This window comes from Hyperolius riggenbachi, chromosome 5 (genome assembly GCF_040937935.1).
Source record: "Hyperolius riggenbachi isolate aHypRig1 chromosome 5, aHypRig1.pri, whole genome shotgun sequence".
In the NCBI taxonomy this organism is placed as follows: domain Eukaryota; kingdom Metazoa; phylum Chordata; class Amphibia; order Anura; family Hyperoliidae; genus Hyperolius; species Hyperolius riggenbachi.
In genome coordinates this window covers 89,545,466-89,565,660 of record NC_090650.1, presented here as the reverse complement: position 1 = coordinate 89,565,660, position 20,195 = coordinate 89,545,466, and the positions used below count along the sequence as shown (strand labels likewise).

Genomic DNA, 20,195 nt, shown 5'->3' with positions numbered 1-20,195 from the left:
CTGCTGCTTTGGTGCCCTTGCTCCTGTGGTGCCCTAGGTCATGGCCTAGGTGGCCTAGGCCTAAATCTGCCCCTGAAAATATATAGACTACAGTAGCCTTGAGAAGCCAATTGGATTTTAGTTTATCGTGTGTAGATCCATGACATTTTTCATTTCCGAACACTACTAAATTACTGTAAAAACAGTCATTTATATTAACCACCTTTTCCACAGGTTTTTTTTCTCTGTAAAAACCAGAGCAATTTTCACATCACGCTCCTCCTATTCATTCGCCAATAACTTTATAATTACTTATCACAACAAAATGCATACCAGTGGTGGGGGGAGGGTTAGAAACCATAGTTTGACCTGTGGCTTTTTACCTTTTTAGTAAAGCTGTATAGGAAACTATTGCATTACTCACATAATTTTTATATTTGACGCAGCTGTTCCAAAAAAATCCCCTTTGGAAGCATTAGTCTTAAGACCCAGAGATCAATGCACAAAATGTAGATCTGGCAGCAAAGTGGGTGTTTCTCCCTCTGAAGGGACCCTTCGCCTGACCAGGAGCATAACAATAACCTCCCACAACCTCCACCATCAATGGGGACCACAGGAACCCTGAGGCGGAGGGGGGGGGGGGGGGCACTACACACCACTACAAAGTGGCACTGGAACATTATACATCACCTCCCTCCATCGGTGGGACAGGTTTTCTCAGGTGCACTTTAAACCACTTATGAGCCGGTACAGATTATAAAATCCCTGTATAATTGAAAGCACTGCAGGCTCATTTTGAACTGATCCCTAATGGTTGTTTTTTCTTGGATCAATTCTCGTTGTTTACTTTTATCATCAGGTGCTCTTTCATTATAAACATTTGTTTTATTTTGTGCTCTGGAATTACCTGTGCAAATGTTTGCCTGAATGTTTACACAAGATCAGCTTTAAAGCATCCTTTAATATTAGGAGTAAGTAAAGGTCATCACTACTAAAATTTCCTTACTTTAAGAGGAATTACAGCTTGGCATAACATGCATACCTGTTTCTCAGCTCTTTATTGTTTATATAACTATTCTGCCAGCTTTTGTCACAAAGTTCTCCCAGATCACAAAGCCACAGTGCTGGGAGCTGCATTTCCTTGAGTATGTTGTATCAGCTCTTTCCATAAACTCATCAATTAGGAAAATTAGGTTTTCCAATCACTGAAGCATGCACACAGAAACCCTCTGCTGTCTTTGCTTTAGACCTATTTACTGCAGTTAGTAATCACAAAAGACTGTAAGGGTCTGTTCGCCTTTGAGCGATTAGTGAGTCCCGCTAATCGCCGAAGCGCTAGCACTTTTTAAAGCGCTAGCGCAATAAAAAGTATATAGCTGTGATCTCACTGCCACGATTGCCGGCGATCACGGGCGATTTGTGAATAGCACCAATCGCAAAACGCATTACATACAGCATTTTGCTGTGATTCTGGAGCCATCGCGGTATAGTGCTTAATAAAGTCCTGATCGCAGTCGCTCTGAATCGTGAAAGTATGGGCAGTGATTTTTACCGTGCTAATCGCTGTAAAATCACCCGCACAAAACAATAGCGCTAAGTGCTAAGATGCATCAACATTTCTTTGTTACTGTATGTAGTTCAATATAACTTTGTCTATGGTGTTGACCTTTCAACCCTTTATAACATATCTTTAATGAAAATGTCTTATAGCTCATGTCTGGTGATGCTGCATTCATACAACTTTTCTTACTCTTTTGCAGCTGAAAACAAATGCTCCTCTTCCAATGCCTCTACATGCACAAAATGCCTTGCACTTGGACCAGAATGTGGATGGTGTACTCAAGAGGTAGGACCTTTGTTCATCACACCTTTCATGGGTTGCATAAATGTATAGAAGACAGATGGCACACAAACATGGCCCCCTCTCAGATCACACTGCACTGGGAGGCCAGGTCACTGTGATTAAGTGGCAATACACTTTTAGGAGACACAGAGAAACATGTTTTGCCGCAAAAGGACATCTGCTTTAAAGTGCATCTGAACCGGTAAAAAAGTTGATTTTGACTTACCTGGGTTTTCTTCCAGCCCCCCCCCCCCCCCCCCCCAATCTTTTAGGCCCCTCAGTTTCTTCTCAGTACCCTAGGTTTTGCCTCTAATTAAAAGCTCTGACCTGGGTGGGTTGCAGGTATGATACACATCCTTGATCTCCTGTGGCCAGGAGCACTCTGTGCATGTGCAGTTTGCAAATAATTCTAACCATGTATGCGCAGAATGCTCCTGGTAAGGAGTAGTAGACAAGACCATATTTATACTATTTTCACCCCAAGGCCAACTTTGCAGCTCCCCTTCCATGTGCCACACCCCCTCCTAATCCTTATGCTGCCCCCTCTTTCATGTCTAATCTTCATGTACCCCCTCTTTACTTGTATACAGGTTCCTTGGGAAACAGCTCAATTTATATGTGTTGCTCCTTATTTGCAACATTTGTATTCCATTTGAAGCATTTTCTTCCATATGCAGCAATCCCTTTTCCATGTCCAGCCATCCCTTGTCCAGCTGCCACCCAAGGCCTGGGCCTTCCAGAAATTTGGCCCTGCGAGTAAGTGCATGGAGGGGACCTAGAAGAAACTGAGGGGCCTCAAAGATTATGGGGGCCTACCAGTAGCCCCAGGAATGCCAAGTCTTCTAGTGCTCACAGGTTCTCTTTAGGCAGGGAAAGCACCAATTAGAGTTCATAGAATGTGGCAGGGAAGTAGATATGATGTAAGCCCTAAAGTACATTTTTCCCAGAAATCCTAAAAAGGAACATTGACAGATACAGTATTCTTGCAGCAGATGTAAGGACAGGAGCCAGGACCACTCCAATGTGCTGTTTTTCCACAATATTTATAGGGCCTATCAGAGTTTAGCCTGAGTTCATTATTCGTTTACATCTCATTTCCTCAGAAGTGTGGAAAAACTGATGCTCTCCCTGTCATATGAAACCTTCTGTATGCCACGATCTGCGGGAGTTCCAATATTCAGCTCGCAATCTTTTCTTTTTAAAACAGTGATGTCATATTTGGAACAGACTCACCTTTTGGAAATGTTTTTGTTATTGGTCATGTGATATTAATAGCTTGCTGTCAGTTCTGCAGTTACGTAAGAGGGAAAAGATATTAGCAGACTTAGGATAACCCTAATGAGGAATCCTGAGAAATGACTTCAGCTTCTGACACAGTGGAGGGAGATTTATTGTAAATGTGAAATTAATGTTTTATAAGAGACCCTGTGAGATATATGAGCCATATGAGAGTGCAAGGGAGATTAATTTACTATTGTGTGGGGGAGGGGGCGTTCTTAATTTATTGCTATCTGTAAAATAACAGCCACAATTTAGTGCAGGAGGCAATTTGGGCGCTCGCTAATGCTTTCCCTCTGAGTGGCCATGGTGATTTCTCACCGGTGATGAGCTTTTACCATAACATGCCTAGTTAAGAGGCATATATCAACACCTCACCTGCTTATGATGTCATAGGGAAGGCAGGTGCCACTGGTTGAATGAGGACAGCGATGCCTGGTTGAGGAGGGTAGCGTGTGTGTCAGGAAGGCGGACAGAAGAGAGGAGGCTTACGCCAGGTGGGCTAAACTGTTTGTCCAAATGTCACCCCTAGATTGTGCTGCCTGAATCACGGGATTCAGGTGGCTGCACGGTAGTTCCGCCCGTGTCTGTAGGGAGAAATGTACGTGCTGACCTAATCAGGAAGACTCCCCAGCCATCCAGGAATGCTCCATAGTCAGCATGCTGTGAGTCCATTGAGTGCGGATCAGGTCATTTGGGCATAGGGTTTGGCAGACTGGGTAGGTTAATGGTAATCGGTTACTCAAGCACCCGATACAGTAGCCGATTGGATAATATATAGAAAATAATGGTTGTAGCTGATGATATCGGATTGGCTACATCTAGCAGTTGTTTGGGCTCCAAGGTTAGTGATAGGTATAGCAAGGGGGTGGTTAGTGTTAGGAGGGGGGAGGGATTCGTTTTAGGCCCTAGGAAGGGAGGGTTCAAGTGAGCATAGGTGACTGGTAACTGCATAGTAAATATAAACTACCAATATTATTTACTAGAGGCACCACCCGGTGCCCAACTCATGTGGTGGTGCCGCAATATGTACTCTGTCAAGCATCCTTATTCACTGACGTCAATCAAAGCAATGAAGTACAAGTGGAAAGGAGAGATAGCATTTTATTGCTCCGACATTACACTTTTGATGATCAGTTTGATGTCTGTGCAGGCATCCCATTCTTTTGCACCTGTCAACACTGGTGGCATTTATTCCGCCTGTTGCTTTGAAGTTTCCCATGTTTTTAATGGCAGGGTTACTAATATGACATGCCAAGCATACAGACTGGTATCAGCACAGCAAGTGACTTCAGTCAGGCACCCCAGTTATGCATGAACTTATACATCGAGGGGTTGCTTCTAGGCATCACTCCTGTCTCAGCACATCAGGCTCTGATTGACTGTCACTGTGCTCTACCACAACTGCTACTAGAAAGGGCTGCACGTCATAAGGAGAGGTTGTAAGCTACTAGAGGTATGAATAAATATACAGGCCACAGTTCATTGTGCCCTATGCAAAGAGTAAGGCTATGTATACACATCAAAATTACTATTGCCAGCTAGGATTGGGACTTTATCCATCAGGTGACAGTGTGGACCTCACTTCTGTACAGGCACATCGCTTGCCTAGAGGCTAGTGACGCGGCTGTTACTATACAGCATGGAGGAGGGATGACATGTGGTGTATAATAGTATAAAACATGTGGTGTATAATATGACATGCAGTGTATAAAAGTATAAAAGCAGAGAATCAACAATGATGGAAATGCACTAGCGATCACGTTCACGTGGTCTGGAGCGTTCTGCACAGGCGCAGTATTTCTGCGCCTGCACAGAATGATCCAGACCACATGAACATGAGCGGCGCAGTCACACTCGAGAAGGTGCAGTAGATGCAGACCTGGCAAAGTTGGCATCTGAAACGGAGGGGATCCCAGGACACCGGAGCTGCGGCGAGAGACGTATCGGCTGCCAGGGGCTGAAGGAAGCCCTGGGTAAGCAGATCCCGGTTTTTTTTTCCTCGCACCTGTCCTATAAAGGGACTCCGAGCAGTGCAGAAACTATGGAAAGATGCATATCAATTTAAAGCTCTCTTTCTCCTCTTTCCAATGATATATAAATCGCCGCCCTACGCCTTTTAGTTTTCGCTATTTTCGCGATTGAAATTGACGCGGCTGCGATTTCGATTGAAAATAGAGAAAACGAAAAAGCGTAGGGCGACGATTTAGGGGTCGTCAGAAAGAGGAGAAAGAGAGCTTTAAAATGATATCCATCTTTCCATAGTTACATTGTATTACACAGGGCGACTTTTTCCTAAAGTTAGCTCCATTTTGCTGAATGGAGCTGCTGACACTGGGGAAAGTGTCGTCCTGTGTAATACAAGTAACTATGGAAAGATGGATATCATTTTAAAGCTCTCTTTCTCCTCTTTCTGACGACCCCTAAATCGTCGCCCTACGCCCTTTAGTTTTCTCTATTTTCACAGCAATTTCAATCGCGAAAATAGCGAAAACTAAAAGGTGTAGGGTGGTGGTTTATATATCATTGGAAAGAGGAGAAAGAGAGCTTTAAAATGATATGCATCTTTCCATAGTTTTTGCACTGCTCGGAGTCCCTTTAAAGTGAACCCAAGGTGAAAATAAACTGATGAGAAAAACAATTCAATCTGTCCTTCTATACCTAAAAATGACTTTCTAGACATCTCATGTTTTTTTTCATGTATAAACATTTACAAAGTAGATTTAATGTTTTATTGTCTCTGCTCATTTGCAGCGTCTAAAGCATTCCAGAGGAAAAATACATAAACTATTGACCTTTTTATCTATCCCTTGCAGTCAGAAGCCCAGTTATTTGCTTAGGGAAAGGTTTTATAGCTATAATTTGTTATCAGTGAGGGATGCTATATCCCCCCCCCCCCCCCCCCGACTGGAGAAAAACAGATGCATAGCTGGATATTAACTCTTTCAGGCAGCGGGGAAAAAAAGGAGCACAGCATAGGTGTCTGTATGCTTGGAGCTGTATATACACATGTCTATCTCATCACATCACATGTCATCTCGGGTACACTTTAAAGGTGTACCTGAGTTGAACCTAATGTAAAAAATGAGAAACTTACCTATGAGGAGGAAGGGCCCATGCACATTAGGGTGATTCCCGCTAATCACCAAAGTGCTAGTGCTATTCTAAAATATGGCAGTGTTCCTACTGCCGCGATTGGTGCCGATCGTGGGCTTTTTGCGATTAGCACCAATTGCAAAACACGTTACCTGCAGCATTTTTGCGGTACAGTTCTTAGTAAAGCGCTGATCGTGATCGCTCTGAATCGTGGAAGTGTCCAGTGATTTTTATCTTGCTAATCGTGGTAAAATCACTTGCGCAAAACAAGCGCTAGGCCGAAAGTCTATGAATCCAGCAGAGGCTACCCACATCCTCCTGGCCCCACGCTTGGACCCCCGAAAAAAATCTGACAAGAGCTTGTTGGATTTGTGACTGTGCTCCTCTTCATGCATCTCCTGCTTGCTCAGCACGGCCCTGCTCGGGCATAAAGAGGAGCACACTCGTTATCTTCCAGAGGGTCCCAGGCAGCCACGGTGGTCTCCAGGAGGACACGTAAACCTCTGAAGAACGTTTCTTAGGTAAGTATCTGTTTTTTTACATTGGGTTCACCTCGGGTTTACTTTAACACCTAGTTGTTTATGTCTCACACATGTGAAATTCGCAGTCTGTTACCAGGACAAATGTGAGCTCATATTCAGCTCATTTCATTCTGGAGGCCTAAAGCTGTTAAATAAGAAGACTTGGCAGACTTGTGTAAAATAGTTATTCCTTGATTCAGAACTACCAGGATTCCTAAAAATGACCAAACTGAATAGTAAAGCTTTCCTTCTGTAAGAAAACGAGACTGTGACATATTTGAAGCTAAGCTGTAAAGCTATAAAACCCGAGCAGTAAACCTATTTTTTGCTGCATGACTACACTAGACTGTGACCTGAAAAAAGCAGCTTCTCACCCAAGTTTTGCTAGAAAATAAATCCACAGGCAGCCTTCAGACAGTGAGTGTTAATCAGCAGCGGATGAAGGATGATGTGAATGTTTGTTTTAAGGGAATGCATACTTTGTTCATTGGTTTTATTGGATATGCTTAGTCTGGAAATCATTTGTTAAAAGTCATTTAAAAGTCATTTAAATTAGTAATATATATATATTTAGCATATTACTTATAATTATTTAAAGTGATCCTGAGCCGAAATAAAAACAATAAAATGAGATACTTACCTAAAGAGAGGAAAGCCTCAGGATCTTATTGAGGTTTGTGTGCGGCGTGTCCATACAAGCGCAATAGCACAGAGCTCACACAGCATACTGCACATGTGCAGGCAGGCTTGCTCGGCTTTTAGATTAGAATTAGCACATCATTTGCATCTGTTTTGCATTCAAGGCATGTATTTAGTTCCGGAGGGGCTTTGCATTGCCTCTGTAGGCTTGCATTTCGGATGCATCCTTGAACGCTGTCACTTATCTGTCTGTTAGGCTTGCTCGGCTACTGCAGGAAGAGGAGCTGCGCAGCCACGATATGATTAGCGACAATGCCTTGTCACTAATCTTCCAGGGAGGAGCCACACGCAGTGACAAGGGGCATCAGAGCACAGAGGGAAGCCTCAATAGGATCCTGAGGCTTGCCTCTCTTTAGGCAAGTATCTCATTTTGTACCCGAGCTTCGGCTCTGGTGCAATTTAAGTTTTTGATGCTCCTTCTGGTGTAACTGGCAAGTTCCTTAAACAAATACATGACTTGCTTTACTCTTAGGGAAAATAAGTCATCCCATTAATTAATACTGACAGTAATACATACAGTAATACTGACACATATGAATTATACAGGTTTTGTGGCTAGCTAGATGACGGTTAGGTACTGATTATGCGTAAGTAGCGCCAGAACCTGCATAACTTAGATGTGTCAGTATTTAAAGGGATATTACAGAATTCAAGCCTTCAGATTATTGGAATAGACTTACCTTTAAGAAAACTACTCAATGTTTGACCATTTTAGCAATCGAACATTAAAGATACTCAACAACATAATAAACTTTAAACAAAAACATTTCTTTGTTTTAGCTGATACAAATCCTAAAATAAATCTGCTCTGTTTCTACTTCCTGATCAATGGAAGCAGACATATTGTTAACATCCTGTGCTTTTAAACGAGCTTATCTGCCTTATCTGACACAGAGGAGAGATCAAATTACAACTTGTGATGAGACATAAATGAGGGGGAATTAGACAGGCCAAACACTCTAAATACATACAGGGTACATTTCTCTATGGTTTCCTTCTGTCCTGTGCAAGAGCTCAGGTCCATTTTAAGGTGGCAATACTTCTGAGGATTTTGCAGCTAATCGGCCATCCGTTTTGAAAACTGGAGCCACAACAAGCATGACCGATTGACAAATCGACCAATTTCGGGCACAAATTGGTCAAATGTATCAATCAGATATGCTGGGAATTCTAAGTCCGGCAGGCTCGATCAGGTGCGCAGTAGTAACGGGTGCAAAATTGTGACTGTTAAATGCTGCTGCCCCCCTCAAATAGTACATGTGCCTGTGCATTTGCTGCTGTGGTACTGCCAGTAGTTCAAACTACGCTGCACTTGTGGCTGCCTAAGGGCCTATTTCCACTACACGCAGATTGGATGCTGAATAGATGCAGAAAAACTGACTCCAATGAATGTCTATGGGCCTGTTTCTACTAAACGCAATTTTTCTGATGCAGATGTTCCCATAGGCACTCATTGGAGTCAGTTTTTTTGCATCCATTCTGCATCCAATCTGCATGTAGTGGAAACAGGCCCTAAGCCTGATGCTTTGGGTTCCACAGCTCCCCCAAAGTTAATATTTCTGATGTGTTCAGGGGATACCTGTGATTTAAATACACAAATTATTACAGTTAGTTTTGAGAATTAGAAAATCACCTATAAACAGAAATCAGGAAGGATTTTTAGGTTAATGAAAAACACTGCAGAAACTATTTTAACACAGTTGTGGCATACTGTCAACTAATGTGTATGTTTTAAGGGATGTTTCAGTTTTGTTGCCCGTGGTTACTTGGCAAATGCCTGCTTTTATAATGGTACTGTAACAGTACTGAGACATTCTGGCCTAGAGTAACATGTAACCACAACTCTTGGCCAACAAGGGAGCTAAATACACAGCTAAAATACAGGCAAAGTGAAAAGTCTTAAAGAGGCAGTGTAGTGATAATAACATAATACATAGAATTATTTTTTTAATCCAATATTCATTTACAAATTATTTAGCCGGTGTTTGCCCATTATAAAATCTTTCCTGCTTGTTTTTGAGAATTCCAAAGCCAGTTGAAATAATGTCTGGTCTCCTAAAATGCTCTGGGAGGAGAATTCTGCATATCTAAACAGCCCAGGCTAAGCATCACTGGAAGGGTTGGGTTATATACCAATTTACAGAAATATATAGAAATAGGAAGTGTTTCTAATGCTGAAAATGACTGTCAAAGTGGGTGTCCTGAATATTTTACTGCATTCTACTATATAATGTTACTAAAGTGCCTCTTTATTAACATCCAAAAGGTTTGTAATTCTGTTCTGTCAGTCCTGTGGTTTATATGGACCAGCACATTCTGGTTTGTGACTGGTCATAGTATAGTCCATTATAGTCCATTGCAAGACAACATGTGCAATGCCCCTCTAAGAGAAGCCGCGATCATGCTGAAAAAAAAAAATACACATCCACGGTTCACTTCCTGTAAGCGGACATCTTGTGGCAAAATAGTAAAATTACATCTACATACTTTTTTTTTTTTAAATAAAAAGACCTACACTTAATTTATAATTAACTCATTACCTCCCATACGCTCCCATAAATACCCATATAAAAAATTTGCATAAAAAAATGACAATTTAAAAAAATACATAAATAGTTACCTTACGGACTGAACTTTTTAATATGTATGTCAATAGGGTATATTAATGTTATTTTTTTTTAATTATGGGCTTGTAAATAGTGATGGACACAAAACTGAAAAAATGCACCTTTATTTCCAAATAAAATATTGTTGGCATACATTGTGATAGGGACATAATTTAAATGTTGTAATAACCGGGACAAATGGGCAAATAAAATATGTGGATTTTAGGCCCCGTTCAGACTGCAGAACGCAGACCGCAACGCATGCGGACCGCAACGCGTACGAACGCACGCCATCCGCCTTCGTATGCGTTGCGTGGCTGATCCCATCACTGAAAAGTGAATGGGACAGCCACGCGTTTTTACAAAAAATGCGTGCAGCATGCGTTCCCGGACCGCACAGGTCCGGAACGCATGCAGTGTGAACATCAGACATTTCACTCTATGCAATGTCTGATGTCGTGCGTGTCGGCCACCTGCACGCGTTTCCAAAACGCGGCTGGAAACGCGTGCAGTGTGAACGGGGCCTTAATTATGGTAGCTTTTTTTTTTTTTTCTTTTGAATTATAATATTCTTGTTAAAGTGCATTTAGAAGAAAATAATTCTTAGCATAATGTACCACCCATACAAAGCCTAATTGGTGGTGAGAAAAAAAAGATATAGATTTTTTAATTGTGATAAGTAGTGATAAAGTTATAGGCTAATGAATGGAAGGAGTGCTGAAAGGTGAAAATTGCTCTGATGCTCAAGGGGGAAAAACCCCTCAGCGGTAAAGTGGTTAAACAGAAGGTGAAAAAATTATCTCCTAGGAAAATAGATAAATTGAATGATGCCCATACAAGCATAATGGGAAAATTTCAAGGTTGTCTGTTCTAAGAGGTGGTAGCTGGCTTGTAAAAAGGGGCAATATACTTGCTCTGATCCTAAAGAGGTGTAACATGACCTAGAGGTATTTCAGAAATGATGAAATTGAGCAACCATTGAATATGCCCAGTATGTGTCTTGAGTGACATTTGCGACCACACCTTTATGTACTTGTGAAACATGGTGCTGTGTGATGATGTCACCAAATTGCCCCAGATATTCTGGCTTATTCACACTGCCATGTGTTTCACCTTATATGGACTGTAAAAAATAATACTCAGCTGAGCCTGTTTTTTCATCATGGAGGGGTGAAGGAGAAAGATGCACAATAGGCCTCTGTCTGTGTCTTATCTAAGACTGTAGAGATTGCTGCCCTATCTAACTGTAAATGGACAAACCAGGAAACAACAGGCGAATGCCTGGTGATGGGGTCATCCTCTTACCAGCCTCATTATTATGAACATCTCCCATATACGGGGTCTCCTTCGGTGTGGTACATACTTAGTCCTTTGGAATTATTCCATTTCATTTTCTCCTAAGGAACATTGATGCATTAGGCGGTCTTTAATTATAATTTAAAGGAAACCGATTACAAGTATGCTTTGCTTATTGTAGTTAACCACAGAACAAATACAACTTTATTTAGTAGCCATAAAAAATTAACTACAACATTTATTATATAAGGCAGTTTTCCTAATGAATAATATAAAGCAGAATGCCCTCCTACCGGCTTTCATGATGCTGGCTGGACTTTTATGAAGTTATGAAAACCCATCTGTTCATGTTTTGTGCTTTTTTTTTTTCATTGTCTTCTAACAGGATTTTATGGTTGATTCAGCCGAGAGCGAAAGATGCGACACTGTTTTTAATTTAAAGTCGAAGGGATGCAGAGCAGAGATGGTGGAGCATCCAGCGGTACAGCTGCAGGTGGTGAATGCCAAGGAAACCAACAGCCAAGTCACTCCGACAGAGGTCACTGCTTATCTTAGACCAGGTTAGTGCTGGAATAAAATGTTATAATAAATAGTATACACTGTCATATATGATAGAGCAGAGTTGTCTGTACATGCATATAGACACCCGGTATAACAAGTTAATGCTCTTTACTGAAGAAAATCAAATAGCCTATACATCCATCAGGGAATGCAGCTTGCTTAGAACAGAGACAATACAGGAAATAACAATCCCATAAAGATAACATTTCATTTTACACACAGTGACATCTTGTGGTTGTTTTACTATACTGCATTTTAAGGTAACTGTTGTTAAACCTCTAACAATACACACTGAGTGTTCCTTATGGGAAGCTAGTCTAATATTTACTTTGAGTGGGAGATATGTAAGTATGTGGTGGCTAGGGATGAGTTTCCAAATTCCGTAGAATCGTACTTCCGTGGCAGGAATCTGTATGCGGAAATCAGAATTTCACTTAAAATCTGCATTACAAGACTCGGAAGAATTGGACCAATCAGAGAATCAGTATTGTATCGATGAAACTAGATTACCATGGAAATTTGGGACAATTAGAAGTATTGGGTCAATCAGAGAATGCAGACGTAATAATAGCGTTCATCTGCAAGAAATAGCAGATTCTAAAAAAAAATATATATACAATTTTTTACAATTAACTTTATTGAAAACAAATAACAAAATAATAACATTCTCCGGAAATAGGTAACCAGAACTTCCAATTTCCACGGAATTCTGCAAAAATTGGGAAGACACTTCTTGGAAAGTAGAAATTTAGTAGAATTGGAATTCGGCATTTCTGACCATCCCTAATGGTGGCCCATTGCTACAGTGCCCTTTACACACAATGCAAAATTCATGCTTGGAGGCCAGTATACATAAACCAAGACCAAAGTTATCTCCTTTTAAACAAGTCCCTTGCAACACTGCTGGTCGTTTTTCTTAAGTAGTGTCTGAATTATAAACCTGTTACAAGCCTGTTACACCTGATATCTGTAGACTTATCTTAGGTCAGCAAAGAAGCAAGTAGCATTCTTAACATGAAATCAGCAATCTCATATTCCTCTCACTCTAAGCTGCCTTCAAAGCCCAATTTCAGAAAAAAGGAAAGAAATGAGTTCTGGATAATATTATGGGTTTTTTTGTGAGTGTGTGTTTTTTGCTACAGGGCACTTTTTTTTAATAAATAGCAATAAAGCAAAACAAAAACATTTGTTATAAATTCATATTTTACAGTCATTTTTCAGTAGCATCACAGGGTTTCTGGCCATTGCTAGTAGTAGTTGTGGTTGTGTAGCATTACTTCAGCTCCACCGTGTGATGACAATGGCTTGACCTTGTAAAGCCAGTTCACGAGACATTTCATTCTGACCTCGTTTGTTTTCATATGAAGGTGGAGGTCACAAATAGGCATTGTCACTGCCCAGAGCCACAGTAATGTTCTGCATATCAAGTACTTCTATTTGCTGAATAAGAACTGTTGGGCAGTGACTAAAAGAAATCAGTTAAAAAAAAAAGAACATTGTATTCCGTCTGAGTTCTGCTGTGTCCAGATGGCATTCCGGCACAACCAGGTGTCCCTTCCTCAACTGTGTGTTGGGAAAGAGAGAAATGGTTCCAATACTGTGTAGTATTCTAATGATTGCAGCATTCCTTACAACCATGTTTTCTGACCTGACATAAGCCTTTTGCCTAGAATTCTTACTGTGCACAGCAAGGAGAAAGGATGCTTAGGCTGTGATTTACAAGTCCCATAAGATCTCATTAAACAACTAAGCGTACATTTATAGAATAGTGGTAGATCAGGTGAAGAACAATCAATAAGTCCGATCCAATTCAGTTTTCTCCTAGGAGATAATTTTTCTTCTGTTTAAAATGACTTTTCAGCACTCTGCGATTGAAAAAGTACCAAAAAGTAGGTGAAAATAATTACTGTCAAAATTATTCTGAGTATGTTTCTTTTTTGCTTGCTGGTGGCTTGAAAGTCATTTTATTTATGAGATGTGAAAATATCACCTTGGGGAAAACTGTCGTGAAAAAGTAAGTTGGATTGAGTCCAATATGTTCCTGATAGTTTCTTGAATTACTACCTTGCACCAGTACATATTACACAAGATTGTATCAGAAACCCTACCTATATGTAAGTAAGCCTCGAGTTTTCTCCTAGGAGATCATTTTTCATCTCCATTTTAAAATAACTTTTTAGCACTTTGTTACTGAAAAAGTACTAAAGAGTAGGTGAAAAAGTACTATCAACATTATTTTAAATATTTTCTTTCTTGCTGGAAGTTAACAGGTATTCTATTGACAATTTTAAAAATATCACCTAGGAGGAAACGAAGGAGAAAAACAGTTAATATCATATGGGCCAAGCCTATCTGATATTAATTGCAAAAGCACCACCACTAGCTTAATATCATCCAATGCAGTACAAAGCAAGGCAGCCATCGCTTGCGTACTAATCCTATTTATGACCACCCCGTGCTTCTGCTGGTATCAGTTGTGTAAGGAATAAGAGTTCCTGATCAATGCTTGTTCGATATTACAATCAAATTTTAAACAGAAATACCTCCGTTTTTATACATCTTGTTAGATGCAATGCTTTTATCAAATCTAACCTCTCTCTTCCTCCCTGTCCCCTCTCTGGTTCTATTGGTAATTATTCACAGAAGGAGGGAATGGTTGTAATGCAGGAGGGTACGTATTATCACACCACCATTAAGCTGGAAGTAGGGTGACCTGATTTACGGCCAACACTGCCACTCAAATTGCCAGCGGCGTTAAATACTATTCCCCCTCCGAGTAGCAACTTGGAGGGAGAAGTAATTTGGGGTCTGGTAATTGCCAGAACACCAAATTAAACTGGCGCGGGGTGTGCACTAAAGCATTAGTACTATAGCGCCACCCTGCTTCGGCGCTGGGTGCCGAGCACCAAAACTCTTCTACAGTTTCTCCAGGCAATCTGTCACAGAAGGAGGGAATAGGCATTTTCTTTGATGCACAAGGTGCCTGGTAGGACCAAGGAAGCTAGAAATCAGAAATTAGCCAAAATGAGTCTCTGACACCCAAGTAATATAGTCACTGCTCCCCTTTTGAGGTTAGAGAACCTATGGATTTATTGGAGACAGACACAGTGTAAAGGCACAGTGATAAATGGCCAATAATAATAATTGTTAGAATAAAATGTGTGCTAGGCAAAATGCTTTAACACTGCTTTACTTCAGGCTCTTAATCTGCAAACTCTGCCATACTGGTTAACAATATACTGTATAAGTATAATAATAACAACTGTAAGTTGTGTAGGGGGGTGTTAATTTATATCCAAGAGGTAGGATGGTGGGTGCCATTGTTCCACTGTGGGCTCCATTAAAAATTCGGACCTGTAATTTGTAGTTAAAGAGAAACTCCGACCAAGAATTGAACTTCATCCCAATCAGTAGCTGATACCCCCTTTTACATGAGAAATATATTCCTTTTCACAAACAGACCATCAGGGGGCGCTGTATGACTGATATTGTGGTGATACCCCTCCCACAAGAAACTCTGAGGACCGTGGTACTCCTGGCAGTTTCCTGTCTGTGAACCTTGCTGCATTGTGGGAAATAGGGGTTTACAGCTGTTTCCAACTGCCAAAAAAGCATGCAGCAGCTACATCACCTGCCAATAGTAAAAATGTCACCATGTCAGAAAGTAAATCAGGGATTTAAAAGATTTTACAATGGTCAAACACTGACTGAATCATTTATACATAATTATTGTAAAAATGAAGCACTTTTTTATTACATTATTATCACTGGAGTTCCTCTTTAAGCGTCTAAACGGCTTTCTGTGTTACTGGGCTATGTGAAACACTGTCTGGACAGAATTACAAGACTTTAGGCAACTACCGCGTTTCCCAAATATCATCTACTTTTCAGTGGTAAATTTGGCTTTTTGCCTTAAAGGGACACTTAAGTCAAACAAAAAAAATGAGTTTTACTCACCTGGGGCTTCCAATAGCCCGCTGCAGCTGTCCGGTGCCCTCGCCATCTCCCTCCGATCCTCCTGGCCCCGCCGGCAGCCACTTCCTGTTTCGGTGACAGGAGCTGACAGGCTGGGGACGCGAATGGTTCTTCGCGTTCCTGGCCACAATAGTGCCATCTGTGCTGCTATAGCATATATTATATACCATATAGCAGCATAGAGGGTGCTAATGTGTCTGGGAACGCGAAGAATCACTCGCGTCCCCAGCCTGTCAGCTCCTGTCACCGAAAAGGTAAGTGACTGCTGGCGGGGCCAGGAGGATCGGAGGGAGACAGTGAGGGCACCGGACAGCTGCAGGGGGCTATTGGAAGCCCTAGGTGAGTAAAACTCATTTTTTTTGTTTGACTTAAGTGTCCCTTTAAGTTCACCTTTAAATGGTTAGTGCTGTTCACACTATACCGTGTGAAAAACGTGTGTCTGACTGTTCTGTAATCGAGACAATTTATTGTGTGATCTCAGTTTGAACCAGTGCCAGAACAGATACCGAGAGATGAAAAGATTGGCGAAACTAGGATAAGATCTCGCTGTACTTTGTGGGCGTTATTAGCACACTGTAATTTCCATCTTGATGTTTGTATCTCGGCGTATTTTTTATCATTACACAGCAGTACTATTTATAGCACTTACGCCAACCCACACAGATGTGAGGTGCCAGCGTGGAAAAAAAAGAGAGAAAAACAGTATAATTTCAAAAAGACATGACTTAATAGCAAGTCAACACTTCTGAAAAAAGAGCCCCCTGGGCTGGAGATTACACAGTGATTCATTTTTAGACTGTACACATTTTCACTGTTGTTGAGAGAAATGTGTGTTTAAGCAGTTTTTATAGAAAGGGGTTTTTTTTAACCGTTTTAGGGGTATTAATAGTGCTACTAACCATCATTTGTTGTTAGATTTTGCTTTGTCTTGGAAAATATATGTAGCGAAGCCTTAGCTGAACTTTTGTTTGTGTATGTGTGTGTGCTTTATCCCTATATCTACTACTCAGCTGTCTTTCTTCTTACGCAGTTCTTTTATTTGCTTTAATAGGCAAAAACTGTTTCCATCTCAAATGTCCTTCAAGGACAGAAAGCAGCACCATATAGCCTGATCAAGGCATGAATGTACGTTTATTATTTTAGATTTATATAGCGCCAGCATTTTCTGTGGTGCTGTACGATAGAGAACACAAACTGTAGACAGCAGAAGAGAAAGTAATCTGCTCACTTATTGATCTGGTAATGTCCAGTCTGAGCTATCAGCTGTTGATTGTCTGCACTTTGATAAATAAAGATTGGATGCTTTATCAGATCAACCGGCGAGCAGATTCCTTCCTCTTCTGCTGTGAGTAGGCTTGGCATGCTTGCATCTTGCATTAGCATACATACAAAAATGGCCCCGGATCCTGCCAGTAATGACATCTTGTTACCAGCTTTGTAAGACGTTAAATAACGTTAGAAACAAGATGTTATCACTGGTATCGAGCTTTGTTATACATTACCTGGTCCCGACGATCGCATCTCCTCCACTTCCTGGTTTGCAGGAGTCCTGCAGCCAGCCAATCACCCCATCCTACTCTTGCACTGAGCCTTCCCTCTACCTATACCTTACCCTAAGATTCCCCAAGTGCCTAACCCTAACCACTCCACCCCCATGCCTTACCCCAACTCTACACCTGCTGCCTAACCTTAACTACCCCCATGCTTAACCCTAACCACGTCACCACCACTGCCTAACCTTAACCACTCCACACCCTGCCTAACCTTAACCCCTTATCCCACCTAACACCTGTCCTTAGCTCCCTAACTACCCCCTGCTGCCATAGGAGGCAATAGTAAAAGCCGTGATTAGCTAGGCACCCGCTATTCAGATGGCACCATAATTTAACTTCATCGCCGTGGCTTTTACAATTGCCTACCATGGCGGCACCATTTTTATCACCGCTCCTACTGCACCATTTTTAGCTGCTTCGCTGCATTTTGCTTCTTGTAATTGGGGTTTCGTTTGAGCAGATTTGTCCGGATACTACAAACTGTAGACAGTTACAAAACATGACAGATGATACAGATACACCTAAGTGTGATACAGATGCACCTAAGTGTGCGTGAGTGATGAACATATTGTGGAAGGGAGTTCCAGAGAGGGAGGGAAATTGTTTGTGTCAGAATCAATAAGAGGTGACTAGAGAGAACGACAGGAGAATGTTATTATTAGTAGAGCAGAGCACTGGCGTAACAATAGCACCGTGAGGGGGGTCACACTCCTCCTCCCCACAAAGGAGCATAGCATATTTACTTGCTCCAGCACTGTCAGGTCTCCTCTTCTTCCCAGTAGCTGCACTCGGCCTTCCTCCAGCTACCTGGTGTAGATGGAGATGGGGTCCAAGAACTGAGCCTTGAGTTACCTCAACAGAGGTACCCAAATTAGTAGGCCGAAGCCTATGACCCTTTACCCTTCAGTGAAAGAAGTGACACGACACCACAGGATAGCTTAAAATCACTTCCTTGTTTTAATGGGTTCCGGTCAAAGCTTTTATTCAGTAGGAACAGTAAGGTGGTGTACAAAATTATCCAATCATAGCAAAGCACGTAAGAACCAATCACAGCCTGGGGGTTTAACTTTCCCTGACCAATCCTAGTAAGGGATGTATGTACCATTTTAGCCAATCCTGGCAAAGAATGTATATGAAATGTATGGAAGGGAAATCCAACACATCCCACCAGGGGGAGCTCGTTCCTAAAATATGATAGTAAAAACAAGTTAGCTCAGGACAAGTCGTATCTAGGTGACACTGTCCCAGAGACCCCAGTGTTCTCGGTCATCTATCTAAGTTAAACATGCTTAAGTAAAGAAGTGGCACATCGGGATCGATGTGCACCATTTTTATATTTACACATATACTGTATATACAGTGGCTTGCAAAAGTATTCGGCCCCCTTGAAGTTTTCCACATTTTGTGACATTACTACCACAAACATGAATCAATTTTATTGGAATTCCACATGAAAGACCAATACAAAGTGGTGTACACATGAGAAGTGGAATGAAAATCCTACATGATTCCAAACATTTTTTACAAATAAATAACTGCAAAGTGGGGTGTGCATAATTATTCAGCCCCCCTGAGTCAATACTTTGAAGAACCACCTTTTGCTGCAATTACACCTGCCAGTCTTTTAGGGTATGTCTCTACCAGCTTTGCACATCTAGAGACTAAAATCCTTGCCCATTCGTCTTTGCAAAACCGCTCCAGCTCAGTCAGATTAGATGGACAGTGTTTGTGAACAGCAGTTTTCAGATGTTGCCACAGATTTTCGATTGGATTTAGATCTGGACTTTGACTGGGCCATTCTAAACACATAGATATGTTTTGTTTTAAACCATTCCATTGTTGCCCTGGCTTTATGTTTAGGGTCGTTGTCCTGCTGGAAGGTGAACATCCGCCCCAGTCTCAAGTCTTCTGCAGACTCCAAGAACTTTTCTTCCAAGATTTCCCTGTATTTGGCTCCATCCATCTTCCCATCAACTCTGACCAGTTTCCCTGTCCCGGCTGAAGAGAAGCACCCACAGAGCATGATGCTGCCACCACCATATTTGACAGTGGGGATGGTGTGTTCAGAGTTACGTGCAGTGTTAGTTTTCCGCCACACATAGCGTTTTGCATTTTGGCCAAAAAGTTCAGTTTTAGTCTCATCTGACCAAAGCACCTTCTTCCACATGTTTGCTGTGTCCCCCACATGGCTTGTGGCAAACTGCAAACGGGACTTCTTATGCTTTTCTGTTAACAATGGCTTTCTTCTTGCCACTCTTCCATAAAGGCCAATTTTGTGCAGTGCATAACTAATAGTTGTCCCATGGACAGATTCCTCCACCTGAGCTGTAGATCTCTGCAGCTCGTCCAGAGTCACCATGGGCCTCTCGACTGCATTTTTGATCAGCGCTCTCCTTGTTCGGCCTGTGAGTTTAGGTGGACGGCCTTGTCTTGGTAGGTTTACAGTTGTGCCATACTCCTTCCATTTCTGAATGATCATTTGAACAGTGCTCCGTGGGATGTTCAAGGCTTTGGAAATCCTTTTGTAGCCCAAGCCTGCTTTACATTTCTCAATAACTTTCTCCCTGACCTTTCTGGTGTGTTCTTTGGACTTCATGGTGTTGTTTCTCCCAATATTCTCTTAGACAACCTCTGAGGTCGTCACAAAGCAGCTGTATTTGTACTGACATTAGATTATACACAGGTGCACTCTATTTAGCCATTAGCACTCATCAGACAATGTCTATGGGCAACTGACTGCACTCAGACCAAAGGGGGCTAAATAATTACGCACACCCCACTTTGCAGT

General features: G+C 41.6%; 1 protein-coding gene across 2 annotated transcripts in view; it reads left to right on the top strand.

The window, feature by feature from the left end:
* The window catches only part of ITGB8 (integrin subunit beta 8), a 185,367-nt gene that overhangs the window by 88,104 nt on the left and 77,068 nt on the right, over window positions 1–20,195 (top strand). For both annotated transcript variants that reach the window (XM_068238639.1, XM_068238638.1), the window contains exons 2-3: window positions 1,740–1,825; window positions 11,704–11,878. In XM_068238639.1, coding sequence (XP_068094740.1) covers window positions 1,740–1,825; window positions 11,704–11,878 — 261 coding nt within the window. The remainder of the gene's footprint in view (window positions 1–1,739; window positions 1,826–11,703; window positions 11,879–20,195) is intronic.